The 22,319-nt window shown below is 44.2% G+C and overlaps 1 protein-coding gene across 1 annotated transcript; it reads left to right on the top strand.

Moving 5' to 3' along the window:
• The first annotated feature begins 363 nt into the window (after nt 1-363).
• LOC102284069 (aldo-keto reductase family 1 member B10) lies at nt 364-21,879 on the top strand. The gene is made up of 10 exons (XM_005902901.2): nt 364-429; nt 2,010-2,177; nt 5,902-6,018; nt 7,016-7,093; nt 14,756-14,878; nt 15,152-15,258; nt 15,632-15,713; nt 16,516-16,599; nt 17,782-17,846; nt 21,837-21,879. Exons 1-10 carry the CDS (start codon nt 364-366, stop codon nt 21,877-21,879), a joined length of 933 nt encoding a protein of 310 aa, XP_005902963.1.
• The last annotated feature ends 440 nt before the right edge of the window (nt 21,880-22,319 follow it).

The raw sequence follows: 22,319 nt of genomic DNA on the forward strand, positions 1-22,319 counted from the left end.
GGTTAACAGACAAACATATTCTTATACTTCGATAGTTTCCATGCTCTGAGGGGAAAAAAAAATTTTACAACAGTTGAGTAATAAGATAAGAACAATTAAAATAGATGCACATTTTAATTTTCCATGTGCATTATTTTAATTTGTTGATAAAATTTCACTCTTATAAAATAATTCATGCATTTTTTTTATCAGGGAGAACTTTCTCGAGGTAACAGTGTTTGATGTTCATTAACTTGAATCTTATGAAAGGATGAAAGGACTTTCCTGCTTGTGCCAGGGCAGGGTGCTTCCTCTGCAGCCAGCACATTTCAGTGGGGCAGAAGACCTCTAACTGGCTCCCTCGGGGCTGTTTCTGCACGCACCATGGTCTCCTTTGTGGAGCTCAGTACCAAGGCTAAGGTGCCCATCTTGGGCCTGGGCACCTGGAAAGTAAGTGTGCACATATTTGGACACCTTCTTCCCTTGAGGGCCTTTGGGCATTTCCTCCTGTCCTGAGGGAAAGCCCAGAAACAAGGGTTTTGGGGAAGTAAATATTGGGCGCTGGAGGCAGGACTGAGTTGCTTTCTCAGGGCTGATTCAGCGGTAGTGCTCCAAGACTGACTTTTTCCAGCAGTGGTGAGAGCTTTCTTAGCAAGTATCAAGTTTTAAGCGGTTTAAGTGGAAGTGTTAGTTGCTCAGTTGTGTCTGACTCTTTGTGACCCCATGGACTGTAGCCCACCAGAAGAAAGGATAGGTTGATCAGTCGTAAATGTTTCTTTTTCTTTCATTCTTTGGCTTGGCTAGATTAGACAGAATGTGGTATTTTTAATGCCCTTCCTTCCTTCCTTCTCGCTTTTTTCTTCCTCCCTTCCTTCCCCACTCCCTCTCTCTCTTTCCTTCTCTCTTTTCTTCGAAGAAAGAAAAACTTTCTGCCTTCGAGTGAGGGGAGACATTCCATTTTTACAAGGTTTTCTATTTCTCCTTTTCTGAAACAATAATTATATAATGTCTTTTATCTACTGACTCTTAGGTGTATGCCTGGTGCTGTACTTCAAATTTGACACTCACTATGGCACTTACCACAATCACCTCATGTATATTCGTGCAAGTGCGTGCTAAATCACTTCAGTCTTGTCCAACTCTTTGTGACCCTATGGACTATAGCCCACCAGGCTCCTCTGTCCATGGGGTTCTCCAGGCAAGAACACTGGAGTGGGTTTCCATGCCCTTCTCCAGGGGATCTTCTTGATCCAGAAATCAAACTCTCATCTCTTACATCCCCTGCATTGGCAGGCGGATTCTTTACCATTAGCATCACCTGGGAAGCAGCAATAGCTTCACGAGGCAGATTCTCTTGTCATTATTCCCATTTTGCAGACAAGATTTAGAGAAATTAAGCAATCTTCTCAGATCACACACCTAGCATGAGATAAGCCTGAATTTATCAGGTAATAAGTACTTTCTCTCTGGAAATTCCTTTAGTTTATTTCAAAATCCAGTGTGTAGCCTGGTCATTAGAAAAAGTTTTCAGTCTCTTTTACGTACCTTGACTTCCCTGGTGGCTCAGATGGTAAAGTGTCTGACTGCAATGCGGGAGACCTGGGTTTGATCCCTGGGTTGGGAAGATCCCCTGGAGAAGGAAATGGCAACCCACTCAAGTACTCTTGCCTGGAAAATCCCATGGATGGAGGAGCCTGGTAGGCTACAGTCCATAGGGTCGCAGAGAGTCGGACATGATTGAGTGACTTCACTTCACTTCACTTCTGTATACCCGGAGACATTTCTGGGCTGGAGCATGAACCTGAATCAGAAGGGAATAGGCTTGAGCTAGGATGGGACATGATGCTCTAATCATAAAGTTAATTCACTTTTCTTCCTTCTCTTTTGAAAAGTTTTCCAAAGCATGCTTTCTTCCTAGGTATCCCCTAGAAAAAGGGATCTCAGGGAAATCTTGGTTTGGAGAAGCTGGGCTGAGTAAGACAGCCTGTTGAAGGTGGTCTGGGGAGATGGTTTTTTCTTTTTCCTTCCAGTCTGGCCTAGGAGAAGTCAGAGAGGCTGTGAAGGGGGCCATTGACATAGGATATCGCCACTTGGACTGTGCTTATGCCTACGAGAATGAGCATGAGGTGGGGGAAGCCATCCAAGAGAAGATCCAAGAGAAGGCTGTGAAGCGGGAAGAACTCTTCATAGTGAGCAAGGTACCCAGGGCTCACCTGGTGGGAAGACTGCACTTCAAAGCAGGCAGAAGTGTTGGATCTAGTCAGCACCCAGAATTCTGTCTTTCCGTACTGTTCGAGGGGTTCTGGAGGCAAGAATACTGAAGTGGTTTGCCATTCCCTGCTCTAGTGGATCACATTTACTATCTAGAGTCTCAGTGACCCTAGCACAAATATATATAATTCATCTCACTATATGGCGCATCCCTGTTGGCTCAGAACTCTCCACTATGACCCATCCATCTTGGGTGGCCCTGCACAGCATGGCTTTGTTACACAAGGCTGTGATCCATGTGATCACTTTGGTTAGCTTTCTGTGATTGTGGTTTTCATTCTGGAGGCTTTGGGATTATAGTTTTTGCTTCTGGATGAGGTTAAGAGGCAAGCTTCATTATGGGAGGGACTGGCTGTGGGGAAATCTGGGTCTTGTTCAGGTGGGCAGGGACATGCTCAGTTAATCTTTAATCCAGTTATCTGCTGTGGGTGGACTGTGCTCCCTTCCTATTAGTTGTTTGGCCTGGGGCAACCCAGTCCTGGAGTTTACATGCTCTATGGTAGGGCTACTCAGCTCAGTTTAGCTTAGTTGTGTCCAACTCTTTGCGACCCCAGGGACTACAGCACGCCAGGCTTCCCTGTCCTTCACCAACTCCCAGAGCTTGCTCAGACTTCTGTCTATTGAGTCACTGATGCCATCCAACCATCTCATCCTCTGTCATCCCCTTCTCCTCCCTCCTTCAATCTTTCCTAGCATCAGGGTTTTTTCCAAGGAGTCAGTTCTTCGCATCAGGTGGCCAAAGTTTCAGCTTCAGTATCAGTCCTTCCAATGAATATTCAGGACTGATATCCTTTAGGAGGGACTGGTTGGATCTCCTTGCAGTCCAAGAGACTCTCAAGAGCCTTCTCCAACACCACAGTTCAAAAGCATCAATTCTTCGGTGCTCAGCTTTCTTCATAGTCCAACTCTCACATCCATACATGACCACTGGAAAAACCACAGCTTTGACTAGACGAACCTTTGTAGGTAGGGCTACTGGAGACCTTCAAAAAGGAGGAGATACCAAGGGAACATTTCAAGCAAAGATGGGCACAATAAAGAACAGAAATGGCAAGGAACTAACAGAAGCAGGAGCAATTAAGAAGAAATGGCAAGAATACACAGAACTATACAAAAATGATCTTAATGACCCAGATAACCATGATGGTGTGATCACTCACCTAGAGCCAGGCAGGCATCCTGGAATGCAAAGTCAAGCGGACCTTATGAAGAATTACTACAAACAAGCTAGTGGGGGTGATGGAATTGCAGCTTAGCTATTTCAAATCCTAGAAGATGATACTGTTAAAGTGCTGCACTCAATATGCCAGCAAATTTGGAAAAGTCAGCAGTGGCCACAAAACTGGCAAAGGTCAGTTTTCATTCCAATCCCAAAGAAAGGCAATGCCAAAGATTGCTCAAGCTACTATATAATTGTGCTCATTTCACATGCTAGCAGGACAATGCTCAAAATCCTTCAAGCTAGTCTTCAACAGTATGTGACCTGAGAACTTCTAGATGTGCAAGCTAGATTTAGAAAAGGCAGAGGAACCAGAGATCAAATTGCCAACAACTGTTGGGTCATAGAAAAAGCAAGGGGATTCCAAAAATATATATATACTTCTGCTTTATTGACTACACTGAAGCCTTTGACTGTGTGGACCACAACAAACAGTGGAAAATTATTAAAGAGATGGGAATGCCAGACCACCTTACCTGCCTCCTGAGAAAACTGTATGCAGGTCAAGAAGCAACAGTTAAAACCAGACATGGAACAAAGGACTGTTTCAAAATTGGGAGAGGAGTATGATAAGTTTGTATATTGTCACCCTGCTTGTTTAACTTATATGCAGAGTACATCATGTGAAATGCCAGACTGGATGAATCACAAGCTGGAATCAAAATTGCCAAGAGAAATACCAACAGCCTCAGATATGTAGATGATACAGCCCTAATGGCAGAAAGAGAAGAGAAACTAAAAAGCCTCTTGATGAAAGTGAAAGAGGAGAGTGAAAAAGCTTGCTTAAAACTCAACATTTAAAAAACAAAGATCATGGCATCTAGTCCCATCACTTCATGACAAGTAGATGAAGAAAAAAATGGAAACAGTGGCAGACTTTATTTTCTTGAGCTCCAAAATCACTATGGACAGTGACTGCAGCCATGAAATTAAAAGACACTTGCTCTTTGGAAGGAAAGCTATGACAACCCTAGGCGGAATATTAAAAAGCAGAGATATCACTTTGCCAACAAAGGTTCATATAATCAAAGCCATGGTTTTTTCAGTAGTCATGTACGGATGTGACAGTTGGACTATAAAGAAGGTTGAGGACTGAAGAATTGATGCTTTAAATTGTGATGCTGGAGAAGACTTTTTAGTGTCCCTTGGACAGCAAGGAGATCGAACTATTCAATGCTAAAGGAATTCAACCCTGAATATTCGTTGGAAGGACTGAGGCTGAAGCTGAAACTCCAATACTTTGGCCATGATGCAAAGATCTGACCCATTGGAAAAGACCCTAATGCTGGGAAAGATTGAGGGCAGGAGGAGAAAGGGTTACAGAGGACGAGATGGTTGAATGGCATCCCTGACTCAATGGAGCAAACTCAGGGAGACAGTGAAGGACAGGGAAGCCTGGCATTCTGGGTCCATGGGGTCACAAAGAGTTGGACATGACCGAGTGACTGAACAACAAGAACAATTCAGGTCATTTCCCCCAGCTGTCTTCATCACTGCCTTTATAACATCCCTGGACGCAAACATCCACATTATCATCCAGTGTCGTGCACTGATGCTGATGCTACCCACCCTTCTCGAGTGGGTTCCCCCCAGAGGAGTAGTCTCCATTGAGCCAGGGTGGTGTCTTTAGCATCCCTGTTCCCTATTGGTGGGCTCCATCTTCCCCCTGGCAGCCAAGAGCTAAGGCTACAATTGGATCCTGAAGCTCCACCTTTCAGCACTGTGGTCTCAGTGGTTGTAGCCCAGAGGTTCTCAGCTGGCAGGTACTTTGGAAAATGGTGGGACATACTTATTGTCATATATGAATTTCACTTCAGTTCAGGCTAGTAAAAGGCAAGTTACAGAATGTTATAAAAAGAGGGAGGGGTGGGGTGAGAGAGGGTTGAGAATCACTGAATATGCATTATACCCAATTTACTAAAAGGGACTAGTTACAGGTACTTGGAAAGTGCATGTATCTAGTGGGACAAATAGACCCCACTGGTTGCGCCTGGATAAATTCCTTATAGAGTTATTATTGGTGGCCCATGGGCTCAGAGACATAGGAGAGCAGTAGAGGACCACCTGTTCCCAAAGGCTTAGGAACTTAAATCCTGGCCACAATCCATGACTTCAGAAACCCTACTGCTGAGGAAGAGAATAGTGCCTGTAAACAAACACTGAGTCTGTGCCCAAATATGGTACCTGATGTAACAAATACATAGAATACCAGGTGAGTCAAAAAGATAACTTGCCCTTGACACTTGAGATGTCAGTGACTTTCAGAGCGACCTGGTAACCTTGCATCCCTGGATGATACATCTTAACCAGCTGTGCTGTAAATGGCCTGCCCCTGGGGTTAGCTCAAGCTGAGGGTCAAAAAGCAGGGAAAGCAGAGAAAGGTAGCCCCTTCTCTGTCCATTGCTGATTTCTCCCTGCTCTGCTCTCTGCAGTTGTGGCCCACCTTCATGGAGAAGCATCTAGTGAGGGAATCCTGTCAGAAGACCCTCAAGGATCTGAGACTGGACTATCTGGACCTCTACCTCATTCACTTTCCACAGGCTTTACAGGTTGAAGTTCCTCCCCGTCCCAATCTCTGGTTCCTGGGCACGTGTTGGAAGATAGCAGCTGTGTCAGGAGTGGGGAGGGGAGGGTTGGGGGCTGGAGGCTGGGGACCAAGGGGAGCTGAAGCAAGAGGCCTTGCACTTCAGGACTCCACAGGAAAGTTTTCAGGATGAGACGGTGGAGCAGAAAGACACTGGCCTGAAAAGGAGTCCAAGTCCATGGACCAGTGTGGAGGTGACCCCACACCTTGGCTTTCTCTGTTACATTTGAGAAAACCATGATTTCTAGCAGCCCAGGCAAGCTGCAACTGCCACTCTGCTTTGGTCCTGATTCCATGCCAAGGGCTCTCTTCCCAGGGCAGCTCTTACTTAATGCTGTTTCAGGGTTCAATCCTCTCATTAACTGATGCACTGGGAATGCCGTTTTGGAGAAGAGCCCAAGTATGATCGTGCTGAAAGGTAGCCAGTGCTCAGTGAGGAAATAGGACTCTGCTCCTGCCAGAGAGCCTGAGGGACATGAATTCCCAGCTCTCTCACCTCATGAAATTGAACTTTGTCCCCAACTGTTTGTGAGAAGTCCATGTCCCCGGGGCTAATGGTGGCTTCTGGAATGAGTTTATGATAGATTTTAAAATCAGTCCAGCAATTTCTGGGAATTCTTTGAGGGTCCAATGGTCAGGACTCCATGCTTTCACTGCCAAGGGCATGGGTTCAATCCCTGATTAGGAAACTAAGATCTCAGAAGCCGTGTGGCATGGCCAAAAGAAGAAGAAAAAAAAGTCCAGTAATTTCTAAAATATAAGAACTTATGTTTTATACTCTAGCAGATTGATCTAGAGATTTTATTTCAATTCAGCTTCTTGAAATTTATACTGTGGAGCTTGGAAAAAAAAATGGTATGCAGATGTGGGTGTTTAGGATGAGTCAGGATCCTGAAACCTCACTTGACAGAATCAAGTGTTCAGATGCACACTGCACTAAGCTTCTTGTTTCGCATTTACAGCCTGGGGAGGACCTTGTTCCCAAAGATGATAAAGGCAATACCATCATCAGTAAAGCAACATTCTTAGACACTTGGGAGGTAGGTTCTGTCTTATTCTCAGTGGGCTGGAGTGAAAACTTGCCTTCAGTCATCTACAAGGGTCTACACCAGTGTGAAGGAGCCCAGGTGCTCAATGAGGTTTTACCTCATCATGATTTTCTCCTTCCTAATCACCTTAGACTTTTGGGGTTCACCTGACACTTCTTATATTTTTGAAAACTAAGACCAAATCCTCAAAGGAGACTACAACATGCCTGACTTCAGAGGATACCCAGTTTATTCTTAAACCAGGGTTTGAAACAGTGTTGCCCTGGGATTGCAGGTATTGATTAAAATAACTTCAGTCAGTTCAGTTCAGTTCAGTCGCTCAGTCATGTCCAACTCTTTGCGACCCCATGAATCACAGCACGCCAGGCCTCCCTGTCCATCACCAACTCCTGGAGTTCACTCAAACTCATGTCCATCGAGTCAGTGATGCCATCTCATCCTCTGTCATGCCCTTCTCCTCCTGCCCCCAATCCCTCCCAGCATCAGAGTCTTTTCAAATGAGTCAACTCTTTGCATGAGGTGGCCAAAGTATTGGAGTATCAGTTTCACCATCAGTCCTTCCAATTAATACCTAGGACTGATCTCCTTTAGAACGGACTGGTTGGATCTCCTTGCAGTCCAAGGGACTCTCAAGAGTCTTCTCCAACACCACAGTTCACAAGCATCAATTCTTCGGTGCTCAGCTTTCTTCACAGTCCAACTCTCACATCCATACATGACCACAGGAAAAACAATAGCCTTGACTAGACGGACCTTTGTTGGCAAAGTAATGTCTCTGCTTTTGAATATGCTATCTAGGTTGGTCATAACTTTCCTTCCAAGGAGTAAGCATCTTTTAATTTCATGGCTGCAATCACCATCTGCAGTGATTTTGGAGCCCCCAAAAATAAAGTCTGACACTGTTTCCCCTGTTTCCCCATCTATTTGCCATGAAGTGATGGGACCATATGCCATGAGCTTAGTTTTCTGAATGTTGAGCTTTAAGCTAACTTTTTCACTCTCCTCTTCTTTCACTTTCATCAAGAGGCTTTTGAGTTCCTCTTCACTTTCTGCCATAAGGGTGGTATCATCTGCATATCTGAGGTTATTGATATTTTTCCCAGCAATCTTGATTCCAGCCTGTGCTTTTTCCAGCCCAGCGTTTCTCATGATGTACTCTGCATAGAAATTAAATAAGCAGGGTGACAATATACAGCCTTGACGAACTCCTTTTCCTATTTGGAACTAGTCTGTTGTTCCATGTCCAGTTCTAACTGTTGCTTTCTGACCTGCATATAGGTTTCTCAGGAGGCAGGTCAGGTGGTCTGGTATTCCCATCTCTTTCAGAATTTTCCACAGTTTATTGTGATCCACACAGTCAAAGGCTTTGGCATAGTCAAGAAAGCAGAAATAGATGTTTTTCTGGAACTCTCTTGCTTTTTTTGATGACCCAGCGGATGTTGGCAATTTGATCTCTGGTTCCTCTGCCTTTTCTAAAACCAGCTTGAACATCTGGAAGTTTACGGTTCACATATTGCTGAAGCCTGGCTTGGAGAATTTTGAGCACTACTTTACTAGCGTGTGAGATGAGTGCAATTGTGCGGTAGTCTGAGCATTCTTTGTCATTGCCTTTCTTTGGGATTGGAATGAAAACTGACCTTTTCCAGTCCTGTGGCCACTGCTGAGTTTTCCAAATTTAGTGCAGGTTATTTAACTCCTCCAAACCTCAGTTTCTTGTGCTTTTTAAAAGAAAGATCTTCCAATAGATACTAATAATATAAAGCTTCCTGGGTGACTCAGTGGTAAAGAATCTGCCTGCCAATGCAGGGGACATGGATTTCATCCCTGATCTAGGAAGATTCCCTGTGCCTGGGAGGAACTAAGCCGGTGCACCGCAATAATGAGACTGTACTCTAGACTGTACTCAGCAGCAACTACTGAAGCCCATGCGACCCTAGAGCCCGTGCTCTGCAAAAAAGAGCAGCCCCTGCTCACCACAACTGGAGCAAGCCCTCGTGCAGCAATGAAGACCCAGTGTGACCAAAAATAAAAATAAATTCATCAAAAAACAACAGAAAGACATTTAAAAGTTAGCAATAATAAAAGAGCAGTGATTATGTGATTAAAAGCCATTCTAAATAATAAGCCATTGGCAATATCTCATGAGCAAGAGCGTACACACACACACACACACACACACAGTTGCTTCGGTTGTGTCTGACTCTTTTCGACCCTATGGTCTGCAGCCCACCAGGCTCCTCTGTCCATGAGATTCTCCAGGCAAGGATACTGAAGTGGGTTGCCATGCCCTCCTCCAGGGATATATGTGTGTGTATGTATGTGTGTATATATATATATATATATACACACACACGTAAATCAAGTTCTCTTGGGAAAATCTTATGAAGGCATCATTCTGTCAAACATTCTGCTATCTTGAGCATATAATTAAGTATAAACACATAGTAAATGTGACAGAACATCACTGCTGTACTAGCCAAAAGCTGGTTGAGCCCACATACATGAAGGTGGGTTCAAACTTCAAGTTTAAAAATGCTGTTTTTCTTAGATTTACATATTCTGTTTAACCTAACGACCACACAAGTCTTTATCCAACTACATAATCTTAAACACTTGTTTGATATACTCAATAAAACAAATTTATGAAGCCTGAATTTTCAAGAAAATATACTACTTTCTTTCTGCTAGTGCCAAAAGAGTACCCATAAAGAGAAAGGTGAATTCTGGTACTTAGCTAGTTTTTAAAAAAGTCAACATGTTTATTTTCCTACCACAAACAACCTCCTGTGAGAGAAATATTTCAGGAGGAAGATTTCATGAACCATCTAATGGTGGGAAATCAATCCTGAATATTCACTGGAAGGACTGATGCTGAAGCTGATGCTTCAATACTTTGGCCACCTATTGCAAAGAACTGACTCATTAGAAAAGACCCTGATGCTGGGAAAGATTGAAGGCAGGAGGAGAAGGGGACAACAGAGGATGAGATGGTTGGATGGCATCACCAACTTGATGTACATGAGTTTGAGCAAGCTCGGGAGTTGGTTATGGACAGGGAAGCCTGGTGTGCTACAGTCCATTGGGTTGCAAAGAGTTGGACGTGACTGAGCGACTGAACTGAATTGAATGTTTTATGTGCATGGACTCAATTCAGTGAATGTTTTATTCCTGAGAATGGAAGTTATGATAAGACCTACCACAGAGCCTACGATTTCAATAGACTAAGCTTTTGCATTAAATTTGACAAGAGGGCTCTGTCATATACATTACCTTGGTAAAACAAGACCTCTGAAATATCTTAGGGATTATTCTTTGTGAGATATGTGTTGTTTCCACAAAAGTTTTGACCTTATTCTTATTTTCTATTTCTTTTTTTTTAAGTTATGAAATTATGAGAACACATTTACATGAGACTTGGAAAACACAAGACAAAGTTACATATAGTTCCACTAAATGTTATGATGTTTTCAAGTAGATAAATTGAGATTTTTAGTTGGAGTTTCAATATCAAACTCTCAAAAATTAATAGAATGAATAGACAGAAAAGTAGAAGGAAATAGTAGACCTGAAAAGTACCATGAACCAATTCAACATAATTAAGATTTACAGAATTTTCACACAACAATACGATACGAATTCAAGTTCTCATAGACTATCAACTGGGAGACACTGGAACACATCCAGGGATATAAAACAAGTTGCAAAAGTTTTATGGTCTAAATGTATTGAAATCATACAGAGTCTGTTCTCTTCATCACTGTGGATTTATGTTAGAAATCAAGATATGTGAATATAACCCACATATTTTCAAGTGCAGTGTGACATTTACCAGGAGAGAGCTCTTTGACTTATCCATTGAAAGCCTCAATAAGGTTAGAAGACAGAAAGAACACAGAGGGCGAGTGCAGGGAAGAAAGCATTTAAACGAGAAAGTAGTATCAAAGGTACTTTTAAAACTCCATGTATTTGGAAATTAAATGTCCACTTTTAAATGATGTTGCCCTCATTCTTAACGAATACTTAATATATTGTTTTCATTGTGACAACTATATCATTGTTCTCTGCAAAAAGTACCCTGATTTTCACATTGCTGTATCCTTAGAATGGATTTGAGAATGATTACTAAATGAAAGATTTTGATGATCAGGTTCAAAGCATCTAGGAAGAAAAGGCAGGACTGAAGCAATCAACGTTTATGTGGACCCATAACCAGTTCAACAGAAACCTTCTTGAACACCCTGAAGCAGATGGGAGAAAAAGAGTGGAACAACGTCAAGATGTATCATGCACCCACCTGTACCTGCCCCACGGTACACAGAAACAGTTACACTGCTTCATGGCCCAACTCAGGCGGCTTGGGGACTTTGCAATCTCATCAGTTCTAAATTTTATTTGTCCAATTTAAAGACTACATCAGCTACCCTAGTGGTTCTCTCTATGCATTAAAATCACCTGGGGAGTTTTAACGATCCCAGTGCTGAGGCCACATGTTACACAAATTTGGTAAGAAACTCTAAGGGTAGAATCTGGGCATCAGTGTATATATATATATATATATATATATACACACATGTATTTTTAACTATTTATTTTTGGCTGCCCTGGGTCTTCATAGTTGCCCTTGGGCTTCCCCTAGTTATGGAGAGCACGGGCTACTCTCCAGTTGCAGTGCACCAGCTTCTCGCTGCTTCTCTCCTGGGACATGGGCTCCAGGTGCACGGGCTCAGTAGTTGTGGTGCACGGGCTCAGTTGCTCCACATGCAGCATGTGATATCTTCCTGGACCAGGGATCCAACCCGTGCTCCCTGCACTGGGAGGCGGATTCTCAACCATTGGACCACCAGAGAAGAGTCTAGGCATCAGTTCAGTTTAGTTCAGTCGCTCAGTCATGTCCAACTCCTTACAACTCCATGAATCGCAGCACGCCAGGCCTCCCTGTCCATCACCAACACCCGGAGTTCACCCAGACTCACGTCCATTGAGTCAGTGATGCCATCCAGCCATCTCATCCTCTGTCATGCCCTTCTCCTCCTGCCCCCAATCCCTCCCAGCATCAGAGTCTTTTCCAATGAGTCAATTCTTCGCATGAGGCGGCCAAAGTACTGGAGTTTCAGCTTTACCATCAGTCCTTCCAAAGAAATCCCAGGGCCGATATCCTTCAGAATGGACTGGTTGGATGTCCTTGCAGTCCAAGGGACTCTCAAGAGTCTTCTCCAACACCACAGGTCAAAGGCATCAATTCTCCGGCGCTCAGCCTTCTTCACAGTCCAACTCTCACATCCATACGTGACCACAGGAAAAACCATAGCCCTGACTAGACGAACCCTTGTTGGCAAAGTAATGTCTCTGCTTTTGAATATGCTATCTAGGTTGGTCATAACTTTCCTTTCAAGGAGTAAGCGTCTTTTCATTTCATGGCTGCAATCACCATCTGCAGTGATTTCGGAGCCCCCCAAAATAAAGTCTGACACTGTTTCCACTGTTTCCCCATCTATTTCCCATCAAGTGACGGGACCGGATGCCATGATCTTCGTTTTCTGAATGTTGAGCTTTAAGCCAACTTTTTCACTCTCCTCTTTCACTTTCAGCAAGAGGCTTTTGAGTTCCTCTTCACTTTCTGCCATAAGGGTGGTGTCATCTGCATATCTGAGGTTACTGATATTTCTCCCGGCAATCTTGATTCCAGCTTGTGTTTCTTCCAGCCCAGCGTTTCTCATGATGTACTCTGCATATAAGTTAAATAAACAGGGTGACAATATATAGCCTTGATGTACTCCTTTTCCAATTTGGAACCAGTCTGTTGTTCCATGTCCAGTTCTAACTGTTGCTTCCTGATCTGCATATAGATTTCTCAAAAGGCAGATCAGTTGGTCTGGTATTCCCACCTCTTTCAGAATTTTCCACAGTTTATTGTGATCCACACAGTCAAAGGCTTTGGCATAGTCAAGAAAGCAAAAATAGATGTTTTTCTGGAACTCTCTTGCTTTTTCCATGATCCAGCGGATGTTGGCAAATTGATCTCTGGTTCCTCTGCCTTTTCTAAGACCAGCTTGAACATCAGGAAGTTCACGGTTCACGTATTGCTGAAGCCTGGCTTGGAGAATTTTGAGCATTACTTTACTAGCGTGTGAGATGAGTGCAATTGTGCGGTAGTTTGAGCATTTTTTGGCATTGCCTTTCTTTGGGATTGGAATGAAAACTGACCTTTTCCAGTCCTGTGGCCACTGCTGAGTTTTCCAAATTTGCTGGCATATTGAGTGCAGCACTTTCACAGCATCATCTTTCAGGATTTGAAAGAGCTCAACTGGAATTCCATCACCTCCACTAGGTTTGTTCGTAGTGATGCTTTCTAAGGCCCACTTGACTTCACATTCCAGGATGTCTGGCTCTAGGTCAGTGATCACACCATCGTGATTATCTGGGTCATGAAGATCTTTTTTGTACAGTTCTTCTGTGTATTCTTGCCACCTCTTCTTAATATCTTCTGCTTCTGTTAGGTCCATACCATTTCTGTCCTTTATCGAGCCCATCTTTGCATTAAATGTCCCCTTGATATCTCTGATTTTGTTGAAGAGATCTCTAGTCTTTCCCTTTCTGTTGTTTTCCTCTATTTCTTTGCATTGATCACTGAGGAAGGCTTTCTTATCTCTCCTTGCTATTCTTTGGAACTCTGCATTCAGATGCTTTTATCTTTCCTTTGCTCCTTTGCTTTTCACTTCTCTTCTTTTCACAGCTATTTGTAAGGCCTCCCAGACAGCCATTTTGCTTTTTTGCATTTCTTTTCCATGGGGATGGTCTTGATCCCTGTCTCCTGTACAATGTCACGAACCTCATTCCATAGTTCATCAGGCACTCTATCTATCCGATCTAGGCCCTTAAATCTATTTCTCACTTCGCCTGTATAATCATAAGGGATTTGATTTAGGTCATACCTGTATGGTCTAGTGGTTTTCCGTCTAGGCATCAGTATGTTTTAAAGCTGTCAGGTGATTCCAAATTGCAGCCACGTTTGAGAACCACTGGCTCGACTGTCCCCCGGACACCTCATGCTTGTCCTCGCCTCAGAGGCTTTGCTCCTACTTTCCTCTCTACTCATGGGCTGGATGGAAAATTCCTTTTCCCCTCTTCTTTCTTATTTTTTAAATTATGGACGTATGATAACACATTTACAGGAGAGTTGGAAAATACAGAACAAGATTACATATAGCTCCACCATATATTACAATTATCTTTTTAGTAGATAAATTAAGATTTTTAGTTGGAATGTCAATTACAAGCTCTCAAAAATTAATAGAATGAATAGTCAGAAAAGTAGAAGGCTATAGTAGATCTGAAAAGCACTATCAACCAATTCGATGTAATTAAGATTTATGCAATTTTCACACAACAGCAGGATACAGATTCTATTTAAGTTCCCACGGACTATAAACCAGGAGACACTGGAACATATCCAGAAGCATAAAACTGGGTACAAAAATGTCATGGCCTTTTGTAATCATGCAGAATCTGTTCTCTTATCTCTGTGGGTTTATGTTAGAAGTCAAATTCTTTTTATTAGTTCTGCTAATCCACACACATATTCCTGTCCCAGAGAGGACTAAGCCAAACTAGGGTCCCTCTGGCAGTGGCCAAAGTTGTCCCTTTCTATGACAGGCCATGGAGGAGCTGGTGGATGAGGGGCTGGTGAAAAACATTGGGATCTCCAACTTCAACCACTTTCAGATCGAGAGACTCTTGAACAAACCTGGACTGAAATACAAACCAGTGATTAACCAGGTAAATTGTTTAGTAAAGGGTAAGGGTTCTGCTCTATTATTTCTTAGATGTCTGGAGGCAAGTTCAATGATTTGCACTAAGTCTCATCTTGAAGGTCAGGCATCACATACTTTGTGGGTCATGGGAGAAGGGTCTTGGGGTCTGGTTTAGCCAGCCTAGCAGGGGCCAGGATTTGGCCTTTGCTGATAGACCTTTTTCTCTGTGTAGAACTCCCTATGAGCAGCTCAAAGAGCAGGTGGATTTTCCCAGTGATGAGAATTCTTGCTTTTACAGATTGAGTGTCACCCATATCTCACGCAGGAGAAATTGATCCAGTACTGTCAGTCCAAGGGCATCAGTGTCATGGCTTACAGCCCGCTAGGCTGTCCAAATAGATCTGGGTAAGGCATCTGATCTTTCTCTCGACATTGTTTTAAGAAAGCCATCAGAAAGAAAAATGCATGTAAGGCAATGTGCCTGGCATACTCAAACAGCGGGGAAAATATGGGAACTTAAAAAAAAAAAAAAAAACCGGCAACCCTTTGGGAATACTCCAGTTTAGCCACCCAGCACTGGACCAGCCTTTGCAAAAATTCCTGAGGCTTCAGAACCCATGGGTGGACCCATGGGTAAGACATGAAGCTTTCAAATCCTTTTGCCTTATCTACCGCATGAGGAAGACTGAGATCAGCCTTGGGCCCATCACTGGAGTAATATTCATCTATATATGGTAGCCATGGTGATTATGCACACCAACCATCTTTCTCTCCCTAGGGCTAAACCAGAGGACCCTTCTCTACTGGACGATCCCAAGATTAATGAGATTGCTGCAAAGCACAAAAAATCCACAGCCCAAGTATAATGTGTAGTTTCTTAACCTGCCACAAACTAGTCTTGTGTGATTCTTAATATTGTCTTCATTTAACTCCTGTATTTATTTTATTTTGGGGGCTATGCCGGGTTTCCATTGCTGCGAGAGGGATTTCTCTAGTTGGGGTGAGTGGGGGCCACTCTCTGTTGCCATGCATGGGCTTCTCACTGCAGTGGCTTCTCTTGCTGCAGGCTTCAGTAGTTGTGGTGCATGGGCTTAGTTGCTCTGAGGCATGTGGGATCTTCCCAGATCAGGGATCGAACCAGTATTCCTGGCAAGGCAAGGAGGATTCCTAACCACTGGACCATTGGGAAAGCACCCATTTTACTCCTTGAAGGGAAAGCGAACAAGAGAGGAAGCCCTCTAAGGCCTTTCCTTGAAAGTCTGTTTGTTTGGACCTCCAGGAAATAGCATGGTTATCACTGAAACAGGGATGGCCTCTAACAAGTTCTGTTGAGACTGGAGGACCAAGAATAAGAACATGGCTTTGCAGCCAAAACTCTTGGGTTCAGATCCCAGGTCCGCTACTTATCAGCCTCACGATCCCAAACACTATCCCAGGTCACTTTATTTTTTAAAAAGGAAGAAGACAGGGTTGTTGTGAGGATTAAGGGAGAGATTGAGCAGAGGACTGAGAAGTTATCTGATAGCTATAAAGTGCTCAGTGTATATTAGCTATTGTAACTTAATAAAGACATAGTGAATGGCAGAGATGTTTCATTTTCTGAAAAAGTAGAGGGAGTGGTCGTTGCAGATGAGTGTAAATGAGAAGTCCCCTTCTGCACAGGTTCTGATCCGGTTCCATATCCAGAGGCACGTGATTGTAATTCCCAAGTCTGTGACGCTCGCACGCATTGCTGAGAACTTTCAGGTAAGGTTCTGGCTGGTTCAGTTCAGTTCAGTGGCTCCGTCGTGTCTGACTGTTTGCAACCCCATGGACTGCAGCACACCAGGCTTCCCTGTCCTTCACCAACTCCCGGAGCTTGCTCAGACTCCTGTCCATCGAGTCAGTGATGCCATCCAACCATCTCATCCTCTGTCATTCCCTTCTTCTCCTGCCTTCAATTTTTCCCAGTATCAGGGTCTTTTCAAATGAGTCAGTTCTTCACATTAGGTGGCCAAAGTATTGGAGTTTCAGTTTCAGCATCAGTCCTTCCAGTAAATATTCAGGACTGATTTCCTTTAGGATTGACTGGTTTGATTTCCTTGCAGTCCAAGAGACTCTCAAGAGTCTTCTCCAACACCACAGTTCAAAAGCATCAGTTCTTCGGTGCTCAGCTTTGTTTATAGTCCAACTCTCACATCCATACATGACTACTGGAAAAACCATAGCTTTGACTAGATGGACCTTTGTCAGAAAAGTAGTGTCTCTGCTTTTTAATATGCTGTCTATGTTGATCATAGCTTTTCTTCCAAGGAGCAAACTGGTTTTCTCAGTGGAGGAGGGGATGGGAGAGACTCCGTCACCAGGTCTCTCATGCTGTCCCTGTGTTTTCTGTGGGCTTCCACCACCTTCTCACCACCTTGCCATCTCTCAGGCCAGGGAGCTGACCTCAGGGCTGAGATGAATGACCCATGACCAAGGGTGGGCTAGGGGAGCAGCCGGTGATGTCCTGTCAGGTCTGAGCACAGCTGTACCTCTCACCACTGACCGAGAAGGTCTTGGCTGTCCCTAAGCAGTTATGTTGTGGGCCACACACAACAGCAGACTGTCCTGCCTAAGCCTCTGCCTCCCAGCAGCAGGAGAGGTATAGATCGTACTAGAAGACCTGCCTTCCTGGAGGAACCCACATGTCCATCGGGGGCATGTGCACTGTGCAGTTCAGAGCCTGTAAGGCAAGGAGGCTTACAGGCTTTGGAACACAAAACCTCAGAAACACGGCAGTCTCTGTGTAGCACCCAATTTAGAGCCATTCGTGTCTGGTGGACATAAGGGGAGAAACTCCCTTGGCTAGTTACTGCTGTGGATGTGAGCTTGCTCCCTGCTAGTGTGGCTGGAGATCTCAAATTGCACTGGCTTGCTGATGATGTTCTGGAACTCTCACTTTTCCAGGTCTTTGACTTTAAACTGAGCAAGGAGGAGATGGCGACCCTACTCAGCCTCGACAGAAACTGGCGGTACTACACCTTTAACTCGTGAGTGGCGCCGGGCTGAGTTAATTAGGAGGATTGCCAGGAGTCTGTCTCAACTGGTAGAAGTTTAGCTAGAAGGATTGAAAGACAACTGGAACTACTTTTATTTCAAATGTCATTTTCTGGCGGTGTTGAAAATCAAAACTGGAATACCTAGACTCATTGGGAGAAAAGAGTGGGCGTGTGTGCTCAGTCACTCAGTTGCATCTGACCCTTTGCGACCCCACAGGCTGCAGCCCACCAGGCTCCTCTGCCCATGGGGATCCTCCAGGCAAGAATACTGGAGTGGGTTGCCATGCCTTCCTGCTGGGGATCTTTCCGACCTAGGGACTGAGCCCAGGTCTCCTGCATTGCAGGCAGATTCTTTACTATCTGAGGCACCAGGGTAGACATATCCTTAACTGCTGCATATTGTTGGAACTCCTGGATGTCGAAGTGGAATCTTAAGAGAGAACATGTTGTCAATAGGTAGAAGGCAGAGGCAGTCATTCACCCTTTCATCCACTAAGTATTTATTGAGCATTTACTATGTGCCAGGCACTCTCTAGTGCTTGGGATATCATCTAGACAAAGTTCCTGCCTTCACAGTCTTACATTCTAGTAAGGGCGTGCAGAAACAAACTCACAAATGAATATGTTGAGTAAGTGTGAATCCTACAACTGACAAAGAAAGTGAATTGTAGGAAGGCATTGTCTACCTTCTCTACTCCATTCCATTCCCTGTTCTATCTAACTTCTCTATTTTCTATTGAGAGAATACAGAAATAAGCTCTCTCTTTATATGTATGTATACACACACACATATATATATATCAGACTGCAATAAAGGCTATGCAGAAAAATCAAGTAGGGTAGTAAGGGAATAGGGACTGGAGAGTGGTGGGGGAGTGATCCCTTACAATAGGGGGAGTCAGAGGAAGCTTTGCTGATTGGTGACAGTTGAGCAGAAACCTGAAGGAAGTGAGGGATGAGCTGTGTGGATACCTGGGGAAGAGCATTCTAGGCAGTGAGGAGAGCATGTGCAAAGGCCCTGAGGTGGAATTGTGTTTAGAGCACTTGAGTAAGATGGCGAGTGGGGCTGGAGCAGAGAGAGTGAGCAGCAGAGGGAGAAGAGGCAAGGTCAGCAGTGTCAGGGGCTCAGAGCAAGCAGAGCCAGGTAGACACTGTGAGGAAGGCCTTTGGTTTGGGCTCTGAGGGTGCTGAGAAGCCAGTTGAGGATTCTGAGCCAGGGAGTGGCATGATGGGGCTTGTGCTTTAAAAGCCCCACTCTGACTTCTGAATTGAGAGACTACAGGGAGACTGTTGTGATAACCCAGGGGAAAAGACGACAGTGGCTGGACCTGGGTAATGGTAAGTAGAGAGAACCATCTTATTCTAAATACATTGGGAAAGCAGAGCCAATCGGATCTGAGCCATTAGGATTCAAAGGAGGCTCCAGATCTTTGGTTCTGGTGTTGCCTGAATCACACACAAGATGGAATTGCCATTTGGGGGAAAGAAATCAGGAGTTTGCCTTGGGAAATGTTTACAATACCCAGTAAAGTTCTAAGTGTGTGAAAAGTGAAAGTGTTAGTCACTCAGTCGTGTCTGACTCTTTGCAACCCCATGGACTGTAGCCCGCCAGGCTCCTTTGTCCATGGAATTCTCCAGGCAAGAATACTGGAGTGAGTCGCCGTTTCCTACTCCAGGGGATCTTCTTGACCCAAGCATTGGACCCGAGTCTCTTGAGTCTCCTGCATTGGCAGGTGGATTTTTTACCACTGCGCCACCTGGGAAGCCCTTACTTCTGTTGGAGAACAACAAGCAGCAGCTACTTAGAATGAAAAGGAGTGTCAAAAGTAAAATGAGGGAGGTGGGAGGGAGGCTCAAGAGGAAGGGGATATATGTATACTTATGACTGATTCACCTTGTTGTATGGCAGAAACCAACACAACATGGTAAAGCAATCATCCTCCAATTAAAAAAAAAAAGTAAAAACAGCAAAAAAAAAAAAAAAGTAAAATGAGGGACTTCCCTGGTAGTTCAGTGGCTAGGACTCCATGTTCCCAATGCAGGAAGCCTGGGTTCTATCCATGGTTGGGCAACTATTAATAAATCCCACATGCCACAATTAAAGATTCCACATCCCCAAATGAAGTTTGAAGATCCTATGTGTCGCAACGAAGACCAGAACAACTAAATAAAATAAAATTTTAAAAGTAAAGTAATATCTTCCTGGAGAGGGAACTGCTTTTCCCCCAGAGGCATTAGAGGGGTGGGACTCAGGAATGAATCCAGATCAGATCAGATCAGATCAATCACTCAGTCGTGTCCGACTCTTTGTGACCGCATGAATCGCAGCACGCCAGGCCTCCCTGTCCATCACCAACTCCCGGAGTTCACTGAGACTCACATCCATCGAGTCAGTGATTTTATCCAGTCATCTCATCCTCTGTCGTCCCCTTCTCCTCTTGCGCCCAATCCCTCCAGCATCAGAGTCTTTTCCAATGAGTCAGCTCTTTGCATGAGGTGGCCAAAAGTACTGGAGTTTAGCATCATTCCTTCCAAAGAAATCCCAGGGCTGATCTCCTTCAGAATGGACTGGTTGGATCTCCTTGCAGTCCAAGGGACTCTCAAGAGTCTTCTCCAACAGCACAGTTCAAAAACACCAATTCTTCGGCGCTCAGCCTTTTTCACAGTCCAACTCTCACATCCATACATGACCACAGGAAAAACCATAGCCTTGACTAGACGGACCTTTGTTGGCAAAGTAATGTCTCTGCTTTTGAATATGCTATCTAGGTTGGTCATAACTTTCCTTCCAAGGAGTAAGCGTCTTTTAATTTCATGGCTGCAGTCACCATCTGCAGTGATTTTGGAGCCCCCCAAAATAAAGTGTGACACTGTTTCCACTGTTTCCCCATCTATTTTCCATGCAGTGATGGGACCGGATGCCATGATTTTAGTTTTCTGAATGTTGAGCTTTAAGCCAACTTTTTCACTCTCCTCTTTCACTTTCATCAAGAGGCTGTTGAGTTCCTCTTCACTTTCTGCCGTAAGGGTGGTGTCATCTGCATATTTGAGGTTATTGATATTTCTCCCGGCAATCTTGATTCCAGCTTGTGTTTCTTCCAGTCCAGCGTTTCTCATGATGTACTCTGCATAGAAGTTAAATAAACAGGGTGACAATATACAGCCTTGATGAACTCCTTTTCCTATTCATTCCTTTTCCTATTCCTTCTAAATAGGAAAAGGAATGAATCCACCCAGTTCAAATCCCAGCTCTAACACTTAATGTTATTAGACTTGTGACCTTGGGTAAATTTCCCAGGCTGGTTTCTTTATTTACAAAATTGGAATGATAGGATTAAATACAGCTCAGATCTCTTGAGTGTTAGCTTAGAATGTGCCAGGCACCCTAAGCCCAGTGCATGTATCATTAACTCATTCAGTGATCATAACAAGCCCAAGTTATTCTATGAAGCTTTCTCAGAGAAGGCAATGGCACCCCACTCCAGTACTCTTTCGCTTGGAAAACCCCATGGACGGAGGAGCCTGGTGGGCTGCCGTCCATGGGGTCGCTAAGAGTCGGACATGATTGAGCGACTGCACTTTCACTTTTCACTTTCATGCATCGGAGAAGGAAATGGCAACCCACTCCAGGGTTCTTGCCTGGAGAATCCCAGGGACGGGGGAAGCCTGGTGGGCTGCCATCTATGGGGTCGCACAGAGTTGGACAAGACTAAAAAGACTTAGCAGCAGCAGCAGCAGCAGCATGAAGCTTTCTGGTATCCTGGTCACCGTCCCCCCACCCTCCCTCCTAGCACACCCTTCAGATCTGTTTGATGGAAGGTGGAGGAAGACTTGGGTTCTTATAAAATCTTGGGGGAAGGGGAGAAGCTGAGAGGGCACAAAGCTCATAGGATCCATGAGGAAGAATGCTGTTTAACCCAGAGTTTAACATTGGCATATCCTTTACGACTGTTTTCTCTGCAGGCTGAAAAGTCTGGAGGAGTATCCCTTCTATGCAGAATATTGAAGCTGAATCTCTTAATGCACATTCTCCTTCTTCATCTTACTGAAGTGTAATTCTCTCCACCAGTGTCCTGTTGTAGCCAAGCTTGTCTGAAATCACACCGAGCCTGCCCTGCTGAAGTCCAGGGGTTAGGCAGTTGCTGTATCTGGACTGATTTGTTCAACCAAAGGAACAGAGTACAAAGGGGAGATTCGACTTAGATAAGCCACTTACACGTTTTTTTCTGCTTCTTAGATCTGATCACGGAGACTCCACTAAACTTGAGGATACTATGACTGAAAATAATAAAGAATAATAATAACCAACAGGTATTGAGAGTTTACTATGCGCCAGCACTATTTGGGTGATTTTTGTATGTGTGATTCACTGAATCCTGCCCCTTAGAGGGAGATATGCTTACATTTCTCAGAAGATGAAATGCAGGAATGGGGAGGCCAAGGCAC

This window comes from Bos mutus, chromosome 4 (assembly GCF_027580195.1).
Source record: "Bos mutus isolate GX-2022 chromosome 4, NWIPB_WYAK_1.1, whole genome shotgun sequence".
NCBI lineage: Eukaryota > Metazoa > Chordata > Mammalia > Artiodactyla > Bovidae > Bos > Bos mutus.